Below are 20,563 nucleotides of genomic sequence, written 5' to 3' on the forward strand. Positions count from 1 at the left end.
GGATCGTCAAGGGGGAGTGTTATGAATGCATCCATTATGTGGTGACTCTCCATATACATAACTCATGTCTCTTTATTACTCTCATATTAATGTAAGGCGTATATATATTGTGTCCTTGTATTTTGTAATAGATACTCAATGAGAAGACTCCTCCTATTCATCATTATATACTCTCTATATATTATGCTCTATTATTATTATGTATGTATTATGAATGCTGGCGGCTAATAAGCCGTTATTTCACAAGATTTTTCTTCTTTTTTTTATATGTGAAAACATTAAGCATAGGAGAATGTTAAAAGTATTCCCTAGTCTCCTACCATTCTTGATGTGCTTGAAGTAGTTTAATATCTATTAACTAAATTAACTAAAAACAAACACCAAGTAATACTCTAGACTCTCTAAAACTCGACTAAATTACTAACCGGCAAGTGAACCGATCGACACTAGTAAAGCTAAGTAAGTCCGGATATCAAACCCACGAGACTCTCTAAATTACGTTTAATAGCTAATTAGACTCGACTACAAAACACGACTTATTAATTATATTTGTTTGGGGGGGGCTTTTATTTAAAATATTAATTTAATACTATAATTAAAAGCTAATTAAGAAAACAAGTAATTTAAACGAAAGCAAAAGTTTGTTTTAAATAAGATGATGATAAGAAAACTGCCTAGGCTAGAATCCCCTAAATTTCAGTAATGAATTAACTCGGGAAAATATTTAGTTATGGACTGGGATCGTAAAATAGACACTTAAAAGAAAACCTGAATAGGACCCCTGACCCTTCTCAAGAGACACCTATGGATTTCTAACAAGTTTTAACACACACCAGTATTAAAAATTAAGTTCCCTTACGGTCACCTAATTAATTATAATTAGTTCCTTTATACGAAATCCTATCTTACAACGCGGAAATCAAAGGCAATTTACTATAATTAATTGATTTGATAAACAATAATAAATAATCAATCCTAGACGGACTCCTTACGAAGAACTAAATCTAGCAAGATTAAATAATAAAGACTTATCAACAACCTAGCACTTTACAGTTTTTAGGTTAGCAGCACACTTAGGTTTATTCGACAATATTAATCCTATGAACTTATCATGACAGCAATCATAAAATAATCAAAAACACGAAGTAATTGACCTTATAGAAATCCTATCATATGACAAACTATAATCAAGGAAAACTATGGAATAAAACTCATAAAACAATCCTAAGCATTCATACGCATCAATCAAATATAAATAAATCTTTTACTAAATCATAAAAACCATAACGTAAATAATCCCAAAGCCAAATCAAAACATCAAAGTAAGTAGGTTCATCATAAGCCTAGATAGTTCATGCAATTTAGCCTAACATCTTAACTTTAATAAAAACAAGCAAATAAGAATTCATGGCGGTAAATAAACGAAAACAAAAGAAATAAAGGATAAAACCCGTGTTCGTCGTCTTCAACTAATACGCGCACCACCGGATGATTCTTCGACTCCAAAGCTGCCAAAAGTTGATCTCGTAAGCCCCGGAACTCCCCAAAATCGGCTGGAACTTTCAGGTATGTTTAAGGGTGAATTTAGGGGTCTTTAAATAGGAAATAGGCTGCCAAAAATACGTAAGACGGTGTAAAAATCTGGAATGTTCTGACATTGGGGCCGCCGCGCGGCGCGGCAGGCTTGGCTCCCCCCGTCGCGCGGCGCTCTGGTGTCTTGAGGGTGAGCCGGCCTGCCTAGCCGGTCCGGTTCTCTTCCTGGTCCGGTCTGGTTCGTTTCCTGATCCTTCGGTTCTCCGGTTCGGCTTGATTTTGCTCGTTTTTCGTCCTCTTTTTCACCACAATTCAAACCCGAAACCTAAAATATAAAAACATATTAGTAGTATACAAATCTTACGAGAAACCGAACAAAACTAATAAAATAATAAATAAAATGTACACGGGATTAATGTATATTAAACGTTATATCAAATATCCCCACACTTAACCTTTTTTCGTCCCAGAAAAGTCTAATTGCAACGGGATCAGAATCGGAGAAATACAGTCTTAAAAACATATAGGTTATCTTAAAATTTAGAACAACGCAAAAATTGCGATCACTGATATTGTTATCCACTTAAACCCATCCCTTTGTCTTTACAGGGACAAGTAAGATCCAACTATTATTATTATTATTATTATTATTATGTATATAATCAAGTGGAACCCACATTCAAGACCCGTTTTATTTTAGATTGTACCGGATCAAACCACCCCAACTTGACTTAAACCTCATAGATAGCAGATTAAAACATTGTTGCACATTTATCATGAACAGCTAAGACGATCAAGGATATTGTTTATCCACCTAAATTTAAACATCAAAGTCTACCAAGCAGCCATTAGATATGATTAAGGTTTAATTATTCAACTAACTAGCAAGTGTTCCCCACTACATGACATACCCCCGTTATCAAGCAATACCTCGGATCCATTACCACCCGTGATTTTATAAGTTTCCATCTGTCGATTTACATACGTCGTGTCTCTAGTTGATCCTGTTCTTAATGGTATGGGACGAAAGTAAGAGGACCACGTATGACTAACAGCGGGATGATCACTGGATCATCAAGATTTTACTTCACTGTAATTGATGTAAGTGAGTGTAATGATTGCAGTAAACTGCGGGTTTATGCTTAAAAGCTTTTATTTATTAAATATCCGAAGATACCCAGATGAACAACCGTAAAAAGACCCGTGGTCTCTGAACCCGAGGTATCCCATCAATACAGGATTTAAGTCTATAAAACCATACGCCTATGAAGTGTTAACCACTAAGACTAGAAGTGCAAGTTTTAAGTTTATATCACCGGCTACCCGATATACTTTAACGTTTAAACCTACCTAAGCATCGTATGATAGTGTATTCATATTTCTTTAAAAATTCATAATTTTCTACAATCAAACTAAAAATGAGGCTTGAGTATGGCAGACCTTTCATCTCGTATTTTATACAGACTTAACATGTTTCCTACTAAAAATCATATTTTATCGTTTAAAACCAACTATCAAACTGCCCTTTCATTCTCAAGGCTGAGCCTACCGACACATCCCAAGTTAAGTGCGTGTTCTTTAATTATATCTTATTATTAGTAGTTTGAAAAACGATTCCCGATAATTATCCTCATTTCCCATTTAAACGCAAAAAGAAACAAAATCAAAGGACATTTTCAAAACCCTTTTTTTAAATTAAAAATAAAGATGACAAAACAAGTTAAAGACATGTGTTCCTATCACCACACTCAAAATTTGCATTGTCCTCAATGTAGGGACGGAAACACGACTCAAAAATTTTAAAAAACCAAACAAAACCTAAAAATACAAAAATAAATAAGAACAAAACAAAGCTAAAAATATAAAAACAAAGTAAAAAGAAAAAGACTTAGCTGGTAGTATGCGAGTGAAATATGACGCTAAAGTCTTTCTTCCATAAATGCCCTCCATCCGAACGTGCTCAGCAACCAGTATCTTTTTCTCTCATATATGAACGGAAGCAACAACAATACAAACAATATCTAAAAACTCAACTTATCGACTTGATAGATATTAATCATTCAAAGTATGTAACCAAATCCACCAACCAAACCAATAAACATGAATAAAAGCAGCAAATAAATAATCATAAAAGTATACGGCTTCTGCTGCTCCATCCCCACACTTGAATTTTTCACTAGACTTCAAGGGGATCTTCTATCTCACACTCTCTTCCTTCAAAACTTTCAAAACTTAAAAAAAACAAATAAAAACTACAAAAACTACGTTAGTGACTCAGGAAAAATAAAAATAAAATAGAAATAAAAATAGGAAAGAATGTAAAAACTTTACACTTGAGTATTCACTCAAGAACCTCGTGTGACAATTCAGTGCGACAAATCGAGAGGAGTTTCCTCCATCTCGATTGATTCCTCCGGTCCTCCAAGATAGTGCTTTAAGCGATGACCATTCACCTTCCAAGATGTTCCATTATCCGGATTCTCCAACTCCACCCCTCCATACGGGAAAACTTCTTTCACCAAGTACGGTCCCGTCCATTTTGATCTCTAATTTCCTGCAAACAACTTCAAACGAGAGTTAAATAACCATACCTTACCGCCTTTCCTGAGCTCCATGCCTCCTTTCAATCGTCGATCATGCAGAGCTTTCGTCTTTTCTTTGATGTTCAACGATCGAGAATACGCCGCATCCCGAAGCTCCTCCAACTCATGAATCTGAAAGTACCTTTTCCTCGTGGCCTCGGTAAGATTGATATTAACCGTCTTCAACGCCTAGTACACACGATGCTCCAACTCAACCGGAAGATGACAAGACTTACCGTAAACAAGCATAAACGGTGTAGTGCCCAACGGAGTCTTGTAGGCGGTTCGGAATGCCCACAATGCATCATCCAATTTCTCCGACCAATCTTTCCGACTCGCCCCAACCATTTTCTCCAAAATCCTCTTCACCCTTTGATTTGCATTCTCGACTTGACCATTCGTTTGAGAGTGATATGCGGTAGAGGTACGATGAGTAACCCCATGACGGCATTACAAAAATGGGTTCCCCGATCACTAATAATAGCACTCGGATACCGAAACGAGTGAATAACTTCTTAAGAAACCTCACAACAACTCGTGCATCATTTGTGGCCAACGCTTGGGCTTCTACCCACTTCGACACATAATCAATAGCCACCAAAATATACTTATTACCGTTCGACGTGGGAAACGGTCCCATGAAGTCTATGCCCAAACACCAAAGATTTCAAGAATTTGTATGGGGATTTGAGGCCTCTCATTGTTGGACGAAATATTACCTGTTCGTTGGCATGCATCGCAAAGCTTCACAAACTCCTCAGCGTCTTTAACAACTGTCGGCCAGTAGAAACCACTATCAAACACCTTCTGCGCGGTCGCATGCGCACCATGATGACATCCAGTCAACCCTTCATAAACATACTTGAGAATATCCCAACCTTCCTCTTTCGTCACGCATCTCCTCAAAATCCGATCACCGCCAATTTTGAACAAAAACGGATCATCCCACACATACCTATTAACATCTCGGAAAAACTTCCTCTTTTGTTGCGTAATCATACCCTCCAAAACAAAACCATTAGCCTAATAATTAGCAAAATTAATGAACCATGGCATACCTTGCTTCTCAGCCGTAACAAAATCGATTGACTCGTGAGGGAATGTATCACCGATTTCTTCCTCACGCAACTCTTCTCTCCCGGGATCTTCTAAACGGGATAGATGATTGGCTGCTACGTTTTTCGCACCATTCTTATCTTTAATCTCGATGTCAAACTCAAAAAGTAGAAGAATCCACCGTATAAGATAAGGCTTCGCGTCTTTCTTCTGAAAGAGGAAACGCAAAGCTGCATGATCGGTAAACACGGTGGTCTTGGAAAGCACAAGATATGAGCGGAACTTGTCGAATGCGAACACAACGGCTAAAAGCTCATTCTCGGTGGTGGTGTAGTTCTCTTGGGCATCATTCAACGTCTTGCTAGCATAACAGATGGGGTGAAAATGTTTATCTCGCCTTTGCCCCAAAACCGCTCCAACCGCATAATCACTAATATCACACATGAGCTCAAATGGCAAGCTCCAATCGGGAGAACAAAGAATGGGAGCACTTACGAACTTTTCTTTCAAAAACATGAACGCCTTCACACATCATCATTAAAAACAAACGGTACGTCTTTTTCGAGGTGCCGGGTCATCGGGCGGGTAATTTTTGAAAAGTCTTTGATAAATCACCGATAAAACCCTGCATGGCCCAAGAAACTCATAACCTCCTTAACATTCGTCGGTGGAGGAAGTCTACTTATAGTGTCAATCTTTGCCCGATCCACCTCAATACCGTCTCTCGAGATCTTATGACCCAACACGATCCCTTCTGTCACCATAAAATGGTATTTTTCCCAATTCAGCATCAACTTTGTCTCAATACACCTCTTCAACATCTTCTCCAGATTAGCCAAACACTGATCGAAAGAATTACCGTAAATCGAAAAATCATCCATAAACACCTCCATGGACTTCTCTATCATATCTTGAAACATGGCCACCATACAGCGTTGAAAGGTAGCCAGAGCGTTACATAATCCAAACGGCATGCGACGGTACGCAAACGTGCCATAGGGACATGTAAAAGTCGTCTTCTCTTGGTCTTCCGGTGCAAAAAGGCAGGGGTGTTAGTTGCTTCACGGGCATATTGGGTTAATGCGACCAGGGTGCGATGATGGCACGGGCAAGGATGACCAAGACAACAAGAGATATAGAGATTCCAATTCCTTAGGTTGGATTCTATTTACAACGTTTAATTCCTTTATAAATTAAAGAAAGTTGGACGAATTCATCCCATTTTGAAGTTTGAACTACATATGTTATCATAGAAATTCATACTTCAATTTGTAATTCAAGTTTCAATAAATTATTTTAATCAGACACATTAAAACCGAAATTCCATACCAATCCAGTTTCACTAACCAAAAGCCCCAAGAATAATATTCAACGAAAAAATTTCTAGAATTTACATTTCAAAATATACTCTTGCCAATAAAATTTACAAGCAAAACATACAAAATATAATATTTTAATTTTAATTCCACTCAAAACTAAAACTAGGGGTGAGCATTTCACGGGTCGTGCTCGTCAAACCCATGTACCCGACCCATCAAACCCATTTAACTGACCCGGATTTAAAATCATGTCCGGGTTCCGGTTCCGAATTTCATGGTTAAACGGCTTACGGTCCAGTCCAGTTCCATACCCGCCGGAACACTTATAACCTGCTGGCCCGTGAAGATTAACAGTCAGCCCGCTTTTCTCGTACCTTATACAACAATAGTTGTTTATAAATCGATTTTTTAGTCGATTTATTTGAATGCTCAGTTGCTCACTGTAACAATAAAATACTAATTTGTTACAATAAAATACTAAAGTGTTGTTCATAAATTCATCCATAACAATCACTTTTACATGGGAATGGTTTTTTAGTTCTGGAAACAGCTCATATATTCGTTTGTGTGATATTACATGTTACAACATTGAAACATTTTAAAGCATAAATGGTCTTATGGGTGTGAAAAATTCACTCTTTTTTTTATGAATCTGCTAGGAGTATGTTGTTTTACAAACCGGTTCCATGGAAACCCGTTTAAAACCAATTCTAGAACCCGCTTATAACCCGGAACAACCCATTTCTAAATGATCCGGTTCCAATTCCGGTTCGGATCAGTCCGGTCCCATTGCACACCCCTACTCAAAACCTTTTTATTCTCCATTTTAAAAATCTTTATACAAAATTTATTTTTGTTTTAACTTTTTGTAACAATGGTCCCTAATTACTATCACCACCTTTTAACCTATAGCCATAATATCCTCCGTCCAATTTACACAACCCTCCAAACCCCATGCAAAACGTTATCATCATATATCCATTCAAACCCACACACTAACACTCACTCTAACCTTCCAACCCAATGGCAGCCACAACACCTTCATTCACCTTCTCCACCACCAAACTCTGCCGCGTCTCTGCCTCGTCCTCCTACTCCTCCTCTCTCCGCCCCACCACCGCCCTCCGCGGCTTCCCATCCATCAAATTCTCCAAAATAACCGCCACAATCTCGGTCGGGGACAAGCTCCCGGAAGCCACATTATCCTACTTCGACTCCGAAGGCGAACTCCAAACCGCAACCATTTCTGACCTCACCAAATCCAAAAAAACAATTTTATTCGCTGTCCCGGGCGCTTTCACGCCCACGTGCTCCCAAAAGCACCTCCCTGGATTTGTGGACAAATCCGGGGAGTTGAAAGCGAAGGGAGTGAATACAATCGCGTGCATTTCGGTGAATGACGCGTTTGTATTGAAGGCGTGGAAGGCGGACTTGAAAATTGGGGACGAGGTGGTGTTGTTGAGTGATGGGAATGGGGAGTTCACGAAGGCGATCGGGTGCGAATTGGATTTGAGGGATAATCCGATCGGGCTCGGGGTTCGGTCAAGAAGGTATGCTATGCTTGTGGAAGATGGAGTTGTGAAGGTTTTGAATCTTGAAGAAGGTGGTGCTTTTACTTCTAGTAGTGCTGAGGATTTGCTTGCTGTCCTTTAAACTATTTACATAATTGTTGCACTAGTGCATTGATGACTTGTAGTTAATGTGTGGAACTTAAAACAGTTGTTTATGGTTTTTGCAATCTATGTGAATTTGGTTCATGTGTTTGGATGAGATTTTTGGGTTTTGTGTGAAATGTATTATTTATTATTTTTTTTTATTTTCTTTCTGAAACTTGGTGTTAAAAAAGGGGAAAACTATTGCTTTCAAATATCCACGGACTAACATGGACCTGAAAGGATAGATTTATCGTTTACACGTAGGCCTGTAAATGAACCAAACGTTCGGGAAACTATTTGTGAATTGTTTGACGAAAAGTTCGTTTATATTCGTTAATTTATGTTCATGAACGTTCGTTTATGTTCCATTATATCTGTTTATTTATGTTTGTTTATGTATCAGTAGAAAATAATTAAATATTATACGGACAAGTCATCTACTTAAAGGTTTATATTTATTAATTTGTGTTCATTTAACTGTTTTCATTTATGTTCGTTTATATTTATTTGTGTTCATTTACATTTGTTTATATATATTCATTTATGTTCGTTTATCTTTGTTAAGTTATGTTCATTTAGATTTAAAAAAAAACGAACACAAATGTTCATTTTTTTAAATAAACAAAGATGAACATAAATATTTATTCGATTAAGTGTTCGTTTAAAGTTAAATGAATAAATACAAACATGCCCTTGTTCGTGTTCGTACGTTCGATTCGTTTACTAGCTTTCATTATTCATATTGATGAATATATCGGTCTCAATCTCTAGGCTCTTATAAATTTTATTTGTGTTCGTTTGTATTCATGAATCGCTTGTGAACACATTCATTTCCTTAATGAGCGAACATGAACATAAAATCTCGTTCGGTAAGTGTTCATGAACAGTTCGTGAACACATTATTTCCTTAACAACCGAACATGAACAAGGCCCTGTTCGTGTTCGTTCTATTCGTTTACAACCCTATTTACACGACAATTGTAAGAGCATAGGGAGCTCTCACATTATTACATTTTTTTCTATTTTATCTCGCATGCCATAACAGTTTTTCCTTTATTTTTCTGGTTTTTCCTCGTTTTCTCCTAAAAATCACGGTGTCATCCCATTTCTTTCTAAAAGGATCTACTAGACACAAAATTCGTCCAGAAGAAAGTGGGGAGTAATCCCTGGATTCCGTGGAAAATCATCCAAGAGAAACGGGGAGTTTGTTTCCATCCGGTCCCCCTTTTTTCCTAGCCATTATCCGGCTACCACGGATCCACTCCGTGTGCTCTGAGGGAGTAACCGAGTAAGTGGTCTGTTTATAGGTCATAATGCAAGTTGCAACAGCAAGATACTCGTTAGACATCCACACGCTTGAAGCTTTGTGGATGTTTTGGACGCTCAAGTCAATGGGGGTCACAATGTAAATCACATGAATATGAAGACTAGGAGGGTGTTGTAGTTGAGACTTTTAACTATAATGAATGGACTTGTCATGTTTAAGTTGGTGGCCGACTGGCCGTGGCCACTACGATAATACCTCATCATTAACCATTTGATATATATAATTGTACAAATAGCATATATTTTGTTATACTTCTCCTTTCTAGAACATATGAAATGATAAGGATATTAATTAAATATTGATGGTAATTGTTGATTGATTAAAACTTCAATTTCAGAAGCCTTTTAAGTTTTGACTGTGCAATTGTGCTCTGGTTCAATGGCATAGGGTAATGATTAAAGCCTTAAGATTCTTGAAGTCTTAAGTTCGAAACCTAACTCAAATGGTTTTCTTACAATAGTGGATTTTCTTCTTTATGGTTTTGGTCACAAGTTCGAAACCTAACTCAAACGGTTTTCTTACAGTAGTGGATTCCTTCTTGATGGTGTTGTTGAGCAAGTTTTCTCAGTACTTAAGTATTAGGTTAGTTCCAAACGTTGTTAATAAAAAAAGCTTTTAAATGTGATTCTTTTAATTTCGAGCTATCGGAGGAAGAAGAGCAGGATATAACTTTAGAGGTGAAACATAAAATTAACTAGCTTTTATCCCTCGTATTACGGTGCTTTACACTTTTTTTCTAATATTTATATATTTTTTTGGATTTTCATTTTGTTTATTGTAAGGAAGTTAATAATATACTTAGAGTTTAATGATGAAAGGGTTTCACAAATAAATGAGATGTTATAACTTGTTTTTAGCTATATGGGTTCGGTAAGACCCATGACCCGCTTATTTTCTTTTACTATAAAATTGTTTCGTAATTATAAATAATATCTTTTTTTATTTAAATCGAATATTAATTTTTAGTATATCCCTATTTTATAGAATTTTCATATCAAATATTTGATGAGATTAATTTTTAATTTAATTAGATGTTATAACCCGTTTAAGTACTATCTGGGTCTGGTGAGACTCAAACCCGTGAATTCGGGTCAAAATGCATAAGAAACCTCCATTTACAAATAAAACAATCTGATAGTTTGAGATGAGGTGTGGAGCAACCAGATAACTTTTAAACATTTCGTTTATATATATTTAATATTAGTACTAGTAGTAATCAATTTTAGGGGATTGAATTTTAAAGAGGATTAAATATGTGAAGTTTGAACATACAATTACAAACATCTAAAGATTACATGATAAAAAAAAGTAAATAATAAAAGATTAATAATTAGATGAAGCTTCATCATATTTATTTGATATCACTTAATATATTCAATTCCAGCCTCTTTCGAAATGCCAATCAGGATTAGGAAATGACGAATTATGTCTAGATACATACATTCCTTGTGGTGTTGCTATCCAATAACAATGTTGGGTACCTATAAGAAACTTGTAATGATGGCAAATCTCAAATATGGGTGTATCATACAATTCATAGTTACATCTTTCGATTGCCGAATGAACTCTCCAGTATACACGCCTTCGTCCGAACAAAAGCCAAAATCATAAGTTTGTCCAAAAGAAAGTGTCGAACTTTCGTTTTTGTTTTTACCTTGGACATGAAGGCTGAGATCCCCAGGGAGTTCACTTGTAACAAACATATGCCATGGAATAGAAAGAAAACATTTGTTTGGAGGAGTTTTTGTATGACCATGTGAAGGGGTTTAGATGAAGAAGAGAAGAACTAAAATAAAGAAGTTAGTCATAGTAAAGTTATTATGACAATGAAAAAAAAACTCATATGCTCCATTTATAAACTAGACATTAATTTGGCAATTAATATCTTTGAACAATCTTTATGAACTAAATGCCAAATACAAACTAACATTCTTTTCATATCGTTTTTTTGTTTATTATATATAGTTTTTTTTAATCAAACAAGCTACAAGGAGCGATGACTCGCACGTTGCGTCTGGCCTTTAAAAGCAAGCAACGTATCCCCACACTGCAGTATGCATTTGGGTAACAACCGGAGCACCACAGTCAGGTTGAATACGGATAAACAAAATCGCACACTTTTTAAGAACCCGTCTGCGTGTTGCTAGGATTTTTAAAGAGAAACATGTGTGTGTAAATAATAGTAATTAAATACATTTATAAAGTAGAATTATCTCTGATATACATTTCATATCTTGATGAACATTTATGTATTTTTATTGGTAGAGATGGACGGTTAACCAACTAGTAGATGTCATGTGACATTAATTAACTTTCAAATTTTTTTTCACTTTTTCTGGCTATGATATACACACTCATATATAATTGTTAAAACAAGAAAGCAAGTGAGGGTAATGTTATTCTACAAAGTGAGACAAAAATGTGAATGACGAGAATGATTTTTAGAAAAAAAAAACCCCCTTAAAAACTCATAAATCAAAATTTTGTAAAAAAACGAAAAAAGTAAAAACACAACATATTTCCACCGGCTTCCTTGTTCTCAAAAATAAAAAAACAACAAAACAAAAAACAATGTTAAGGAAAAAAGTGTGAGAATGATTTGTTTTTTATTTTGTTCGGCATTATGTTATATTTTACGTTCTATTGTGTCTTTTTTTAGTTATTATTGTGTTTTTTCTATTTTCGTCTGTGTGTTTTTTTTCTTAGCATTGTGCCTTTTACTTTTTTTCTTTTCTTTTTTTTTTGAAACGGGAATGTCGGGGAAAACATTTTAGTTTTAAAATTTTTTTGGTATTTTATTTATATTTTGAGTTATGATTTTTTTGAATTGTTTAAGGTTTTTTGTCACAAATTATTTTCACACTTCTTATTTTTTTCTCACTCATTTTAACTTTTCCCTTTAATATGTTGCCGGCTACCCATTGGATGTAGGCTAAAACCTTGGGGGTGGCTTTAATCCAACAAAATATCAAATTGTTACCATTAAAACTCTATTCAACTCGTCTCTTGTATATGTTTATTACTACTAAATTTTAGGGATGGCAAAAATCCCCGAATCCGACGGGGAAACCCGAAAACCGGCTTATTTCGGGTCGGGTCGGGTTTTGGTTTTTCGGTTTCGGGTCGGGTTTCGGAGATTGTTTCGGGGATTGTTTCGGGTTCGGGTTCGGGTTTGGGTTCAGGTACCCCCGCCCCGACCCGCCCCGATATAATATATAAATATAAATATAAATAATATATATATATATATTAAAAACCTAAACCTACTGTAGGTTTACAATCTGCTTAATCAGTCACTTTCCTTCCTTGTTAGGCTTTCCAGACGGACCAGACATCCACTCATCCAGACTCCGCCACCGCCAGTCCGCCCCCGATTCACTCAATCGCCGTCTGCACCACCATCACCATCCACTCAATCGCCGTCTGCACCACCGGACCACCCTCCTCCTCCTCGTTCTCATCCTACCACCTGTAAGATCCCTAATTCTCTTATTATTATTATTATTATTATTATTATTATTATTATTTCACCTGTTTTCAAACCAATTTCGGGTCGGGTCGGATCGGTTTCGGGTTTTCGGGTTCGGGGACGGGGCGGGTCGGGGGGGTACAAAAAACCAAACGGGGAATCCCCGAATTAAACCCGACGGGTAATGGGGCGGGTACGGGGATGGTTTTTGGTTTCGGGTTCGGGTTCGGGTTAAGCAAAACCCGCCCCAAACCCGCCCCGTTGCCATTCCTACTAAATTTCATACGTCTTGGTGTTTATGTAGCATGTATTTCAAGAAAATGAAGGATTCATCTGGTTTCTTACCATATTAAAGACTCCACACAAAAACAAAGGTGTGGATTCAGAAAACGTCAAGATTGGGATCGATCTTATCATGTCTCAAGATTAACGTCAAAAGTGGCCAGTTTGGCGTTGCTTAAATGATAGACGTACATATTTCAAGACTAAACGAAGAACTCGGATATTAACTTGGCATTCGTACACTTATTTTAGACAATCATGCTTACCTCATTGATCTTGCCTAAGAAGAGATCACTGATAACTTAAAATGTGTGGCCATATCATATGACTAGACTTGGTAAAAAGTGTTTAGACCCCATAATATCATAATCTTGACAATGTTTCGATAACCCTTTGAATGAGTGAAAGCCTAGAGTTATCATATTAAGATTATCATATTTAAAATAAATATTATATTTCAAAAAGATTATCATATTTAAAGTAGTAGTTTTTCTAAAGAAATTTTTTGTGTCACTTTTAATATTAGATAAATCCACTTATTTGAAGGTTCTTTTGAGGAGATCCAACAAAATATCAAATTGTGTCTTCTAATGGGTTGGACATTAATTCTGGGTGTGCGATGGATCGTTTACGTACTTCACTTCCTGATTTTGATCTTAGCGATTTCTCTAATAAAGACACTGCCCCCCTAAAGCCCAACATGCTTTGGCGAGTGCCTTGTTTAGCGGAATCGTTCAAAGTTTAGAAACAAAGTTTGATCTATCTCCTCGCCAAAAAGCGGTGTTTGAGTGCCTTCGAGCTCCTCGGGCTCAGGATTTTCTAACGGTCATCCCTATTGAAGGATTAGGCCAACACATGTCGGGGTTGGAGTACCGGGCTATCCTTAAGTACCGACTAATGATCCCATGTTTCTGATTGATGAGCCTTGCCCAGTTTGCCACAAAGTCTGTTTGGATTCCTTTGGAGACCATGCGGTGCATTGCAAAGAATTTCCTGGTTTTAAATACATACATGATTTGGTTAGGGATGTTCTGTGCGATGTTCTTAAACGGGCAGGGATCTCTGCTAAAAAGGAGGCCCTGTTAACTTTCTTACAGATCCGCTCGAAGGGAGGTCTACGTTACGACCAGCTGATATTCTTGTGATTGGGTGCGCAGGGGGGGGGGGAACACGCTTGTGTGGACCTTACAGGAGTGTCTCCTCTTGTCGGGCTTAGGGACCGCGGATTTGTTGTGGGTCAGGCTGCGTTGAAGGCTGAATCAGGCAAAGTTGTCAAACACGAGAAAGCCTGTTTAGAAAATCAATATGTGTTTCTCCCTTTGCTTTTGATACATTTGGGTTTCTGGCCCCGGAGGCTGTAAATTTTCTAAACAGGGTTCAGCGTGTCGTACATGGTACTTTTTCGTCTCCTACGACCCAACGCTTTGTTTTTAGTAGAATTGGTTTCGCTATTCAAAAGAGGGTGGCGCCGCAGCTTGTTACCCGTTTGTCTGCCACTTTATTGTAATCGTTTTGTAAGGTCCCGAACCCGGTAGCCCTACTTTCGCGTCGGATTTACTCATAAACACAGTTCTTACAATTCAGAGTTCATTAAAACTTTGGCGGAATATAAAAACTTTCTTAAAACATTTCATATCAAAACACGTCTTGTCTTAAAACATCATTTTGCCTTTCAAAATAAACGAAACATTAAACTTAAACATCTTGAGTCTTCCGATGCCAGCCTCTTATTCAGTGCCACGTGTCTCCTCAAGCGAGATGCCTCCTCCTACTCACCTGCGTGCATACTAAAAGTCAGCTACGCTGAGTGAGTTCTAGTTAATCAAGCAACTTATCATACAACCACTACATGCATCATATACGTATCCGAAGACACGTAGTCCACTATCTAACCTGCTTACCTTACCACTTAGCCTCTTATTTACACCTACCACCTTACCACTTTGCCACTTTAATAACGTATAACGTTATGCCACTTTGCCACTTTGCCACTTTAATAACGTTTAACGTTATGCCACTTTGCCACTTTAATGACGTAGTCACGTATAGGCTTACCCTACCACGTACTATCGTCATGCCACTATCTCTCTTACTACACCCTTGCCACTTCTAACACGCTCTACCTCTACTTATCTACAACACGCTTCATATCATTTACATAATAAGCAAGTCACATCAACAACCATACACACATAATAATGATGGCACGTACAGGCTTTCCCTATCACGCGCTCACGTTATGTCACTAATCACCCTTACTAGACTCTTGCCACTTCTAACACACTCTACCTCTACCTGCCTATATCACACTTCATATCAGTTCAGTATTTACGTAATAAACAAGTCACATCATAACATTCATACACACTATCAACCACTTGGAATTTACTATCCTTGGCGATACGTGCAATATCCGAAGATCGTTCACGTACCGACAAGCATTATAAAATATATACCTCGTATAACATCTATAGCATACACTTACCACTTAAGGTAAGTGTATTCACACTTCACATCGAGTATGCACACAGCCCCGAAAACATAACAAGGAAATGGGGCTAGAAACTCACCTGAACTCTGCTTCTTCCTCCGATAGTTGTAAATCCCTTCTTTAACTGAGCTCGGCTGACTGTATAAGTTACACGTATCAATACTCGCCTGATTTAATCTGGTGGCCTAGTATTAGATTACTTTTACTTATCGCTTTAATTTATTTTCTAATCGAACTTTACTTTAGGCGAAGTTAAACCTTAGGCGAACTTAGCTTTAGGCGAAGTTAAACTTTAGGCGAACTTAGCTTTTGGCGAAGTTAACCCTTAAGCGAACTTAGCTTTAGGCGAAGTTAACCCTTAGGCGAACTTAGCTTTTAGGCGAAGTTGTCATCAGGCGAACTTAGCTTTTAGGCGAAGTTGTCATCAGGCGAACTTAGCTTTTAGGCGAAGTTGTCATCAGGCGAACTTAGCTTGCAGGCGAAGTTCATCAGGCGAACTTAGCTTGCAGGCGAAGTTGTCGGCTGCAGCTACTGTTCGTCCTTAATCATCTTCGTTTCTTAACCAAATAACTCGATTTAGGTATCCACGTAATCGTCTGACCAGCGCCTACAAACCCCAACCATCCAATCGGCCTAACATCGATGTTTAAGGGGTGCGATTTAGGCATATAGGTTACGGGTTCTTTTAGGTTAACAATTAACCTATCAAATGCTAATCAATTCCAGTAATATTTGTTGTTTTAGGTTCGTTTATAACAAACTAACACAGATCTATGATTTCCCAAATCAAACCGAACCTATACGAACGATTTCTAACTATAAACGTACCTTGAACGAGTCGAACTACGAACCCGGTTAAGCCTTGATGTTGTTTTGGTCCGTCACGACGTTCCAGCACTAACAAGCTCGGGTTTTCGCCTTCGGATCTTGGTTCGGGTTATAAGATGGTGTTGTGTGTGTTTTGGTGGTGTAGAGATTAGGATGGATAAATGGGGATAAATGGATGGAATGGAAAGGATTGGGGTTTGGGGGTATTTATACTCCCTTAAGCCCATTGACCGAAGGCCCATATTTCCTTTTGGTCCATATCTAATCCCATCTAATTATCCTACTAAGTCTTCATAATTTTGCTATTATTATTATCGTTCCACTAACTCGTTTATTTCACCCGACAAAATAATATATTAAATATTACTTTAGAAATTTCGGGATGTTACAAGTCTTCCCTCCTTAAAGAGGTTTCGTCCCCGAAACCTAGCTTATTTCTTGCAAAAGGAATACCTTTTTCTTTATAATCGCACACTTTATTGAATCACCTTTGCTTTCTGAGTTATCCTTCTTACTCCCGACTTTGCAGCCATCGAATGGTGGTCATGTGTTTTAGCTATTTAAGGTAGCTTGTCCATGAGGCTCTCGATGTCTCAAGTCTCGTCTCGTCTTTCCAAGGGCTTCCTTTGATGCTTTTGTGACAATTTGGCAACTCTCTTAGCATATCTGACTACAAGCTCCAAGCGTGACTTCTTCATTACTTTTTGCAGTTGGAGTCATGTTGTTTTCGTATATCGCTCTGCCTCAGATTCTTCTCGTGTCCGCCTCTTTTGTAACAGTCATCTATCTTATCTCTAAGGAAACACAAATGTTATCACTCTAGGAATTATTTAGTACATGATTCGTAAGGTAAGTAGTTAATAACGTTGATCAAGTGTAATTAACTATTTGCGTTACTCCTCAGGTTCTACATACTTCCCTTCATGATTTCACTTGTGCTTGTTTATACTCTTAAACAGTTAATCAGTTAAGATCAATTAATCCTATCCCTAACCTGCACTCATTCTTCAATTAGCAAATAAGCCAACATTAACGTACACCATTTACCATACACTTTACCTTCACTGAGCTTGCTTGAATGACACATGGCTATCTTGAACTGGCATCTTCTTTCTTTCTCATTTTAAATCCCATTCTCTGTTCGAGTCTAAGCATGTAGGATGCTTAAATCTCTCGAACTTATGCTCTGATACCAACTTGTAAGGCCCCGAACCCGGTAGCCCTACTTTCGCGTCGGATTTACTCATAAACACAGTTCTTACAATTCAGAGTTCATTAAAACTTTCGCGGAATATAAAAACTTTCTTAAAACATTTCATATCAAAACACGTCTTGTCTTAAAACATCATTTTGCCTTTCAAAATAAACGAAACATTAAACTTAAACATCTTGAGTCTTCCGATGCCAGCCTCTTATTCAGTGCCACGTGTCTCCTCAAGCGAGATGCCTCCTCCTACTCACCTGCGTGCATACTAAAAGTCAGCTACGCTGAGTGAGTTCTAGTTAATCAAGCAACTTATCATACAACCACTACATGCATCATATACGTATCCGAAGACACGTAGTCCACTATCTAACCTGCTTACCTTACCACTTAGCCTCTTATTTACACCTACCACCTTACCACTTTGCCACTTTAATAACGTATAACGTTATGCCACTTTGCCACTTTGCCACTTTAATAACGTTTAACGTTATGCCACTTTGCCACTTTAATGACGTAGTCACGTATAGGCTTACCCTACCACGTACTATCGTCATGCCACTATCTCTCTTACTACACCCTTGCCACTTCTAACACGCTCTACCTCTACTTATCTACAACACGCTTCATATCATTTACATAATAAGCAAGTCACATCAACAACCATACACACATAATAACGATGGCACGTACAGGCTTTCCCTATCACGCGCTCACGTTATGCCACTAATCACCCTTACTAGACTCTTGCCACTTCTAACACACTCTACCTCTACCTGCCTATATCACACTTCATATCAGTTCAGTATTTACGTAATAAACAAGTCACATCATAACATTCATACACACTATCAACCACTTGGAATTTACTATCCTTGGCGATACGTGCAATATCCGAAGATCGTTCACGTACCGACAAGCATTATAAAATATATACCTCGTATAACATCTATAGCATACACTTACCACTTAAGGTAAGTGTATTCACACTTCACATCGAGTATGCACACAGCCCCGAAAACATAACAAGGAAATGGGGCTAGAAACTCACCTGAACTCTGCTTCTTCCTCCGATAGTTGTAAATCCCTTCTTTAACTGAGCTCGGCTGACTGTATAAGTTACACGTATCAATACTCGCCTGATTTAATCTGGTGGCCTAGTATTAGATTACTTTTACTTATCGCTTTAATTTATTTTCTAATCGAACTTGACTTTAGGCGAAGTTAAACCTTAGGCGAACTTAGCTTTAGGCGAAGTTAAAACTTAGGCGAACTTAGCTTTAGGCGAAGTTAACCCTTAAGCGAACTTAGCTTTAGGCGAAGTTAACCCTTAGGCGAACTTAGCTTTTAGGCGAAGTTGTCATCTGGCGAACTTAGCTTTTAGGCGAAGTTGTCATCAGGCGAACTTAGCTTGCAGGCGAAGTTCATCAGGCGAACTTAGCTTGCAGGCGAAGTTGTCGGCTGCAGCTACTGTTCGTCCTTAATCATCTTCGTTTCTTAACCAAATAACTCGATTTAGGTATCCACGTAATCGTCTGACCAGCGCCTACAAATCCCAACCATCCAATCGGCCTAACATCGATGTTTAAGGGGTGCGATTTAGGCATATAGGTTATGGGTTCTTTTAGGTTAACAATTAACCTATCAAATGCTAATCAATTCCAGTAATATTTGTTGTTTTAGGTTCGTTTATATCAAACTAACACAGATCTATGATTTCCCAAATCAAACCGAACCTATACGAACGATTCCTAACTATAAACATACCTTGAACGAGTCGAACTACGAACCCGGTTAAGCCTTGATGTTGTTTAGGTCCGTCACGACGTTCCAGCACTAACAAGCTCGGGTTTTCGCCTTCGGATCTTGGTTCGGGTTATAAGATGGTGTTGTGTGTGTTTTGGTGGTGTAGAGATTAGGATGGATAAATGGGGATAAATGGATGGAATGGAAAGGATTGGGGTTTTGGGGTATTTATACTCCCCTAAGCCCATGGACCGAAGGCCTATATTTCCTTTTGGTCCATATCTAATCCCATTTAATTATCCTACTAAGTCTTCATAATTTTGCTATTATTATTATCGTTCCACTAACTCGTTTATTTCACCCGACAAAATAATATATTAAATATTACTTTAGAAATTTCGAGATGTTACACGTTTTGATTTTAATAAGAAATCTATATTATGCTGAATCTTATTCTAGTTAGTGGTTACCCATCAGTTAAAGCCTAAAAAATTGGATTGTTTTCCACAAGAAATGGGGTGGTTGTTTTTTTTTTCTTTTAAAATCAAGAACATTGTTATTAATTATTATTTATTTATTATTACCCTTTTGTGTTTTATTTTATAACTAGGATATAGCCTGTTTAATACGTGGGTGGTTAAAAAAATAGAAAAAAAAAATCAATAATATACGTAATAACAAACGTTACCTTATGGATTCATAAAATATAAATAATGATAAATAAAAGTTTATAAATTCATAAATATCTAAAACCTCATTTAATACAACATTTAAAGTTACGTTTGTAACTTTGCTAATAATTCTATAAATAGTAATAGTATTAGTTTTTTTTTTTTTTGAAAATTGACTTTCAATAAAAACGAACACAACCAACGACTATCACCAAGACGGAGATAGACGCCGAAAGCCAAAAACCAATAACAACAATCACGTTACATCAAATAAACACCATCTTTTCCAATCCACTACCTCTATCTTAGATCTATTTTTGTACCAAAGAAAACCCAAAGATTTTATATCCGCAACCATTTCTACCACCTTAGTGTTCTTGCCCGAAAAAATCTTTTCATT

At 37.4% G+C, this 20,563-nt stretch overlaps 1 protein-coding gene across 1 annotated transcript; it reads left to right on the forward strand.

The window, feature by feature from the left end:
* Positions 1 to 7,476: 7,476 nt before the first annotated feature.
* LOC143626780 (peroxiredoxin-2E, chloroplastic-like) lies at positions 7,477 to 8,143 on the forward strand. Its single transcript, XM_077096752.1, has one exon. The coding sequence runs from the start codon at positions 7,514 to 7,516 to the stop codon at positions 8,141 to 8,143; it is 630 nt and encodes a 209-aa protein (XP_076952867.1). The 5' UTR covers positions 7,477 to 7,513.
* Positions 8,144 to 20,563: the final 12,420 nt, after the last annotated feature.

Source organism: Bidens hawaiensis, unplaced genomic scaffold (genome assembly GCF_021521415.1).
Source record: "Bidens hawaiensis isolate Kalapana, Puna unplaced genomic scaffold, B.hawaiensis_p1.1 tig00004525_1, whole genome shotgun sequence".
NCBI classification, from domain to species: Eukaryota; Viridiplantae; Streptophyta; class Magnoliopsida; order Asterales; family Asteraceae; genus Bidens; species Bidens hawaiensis.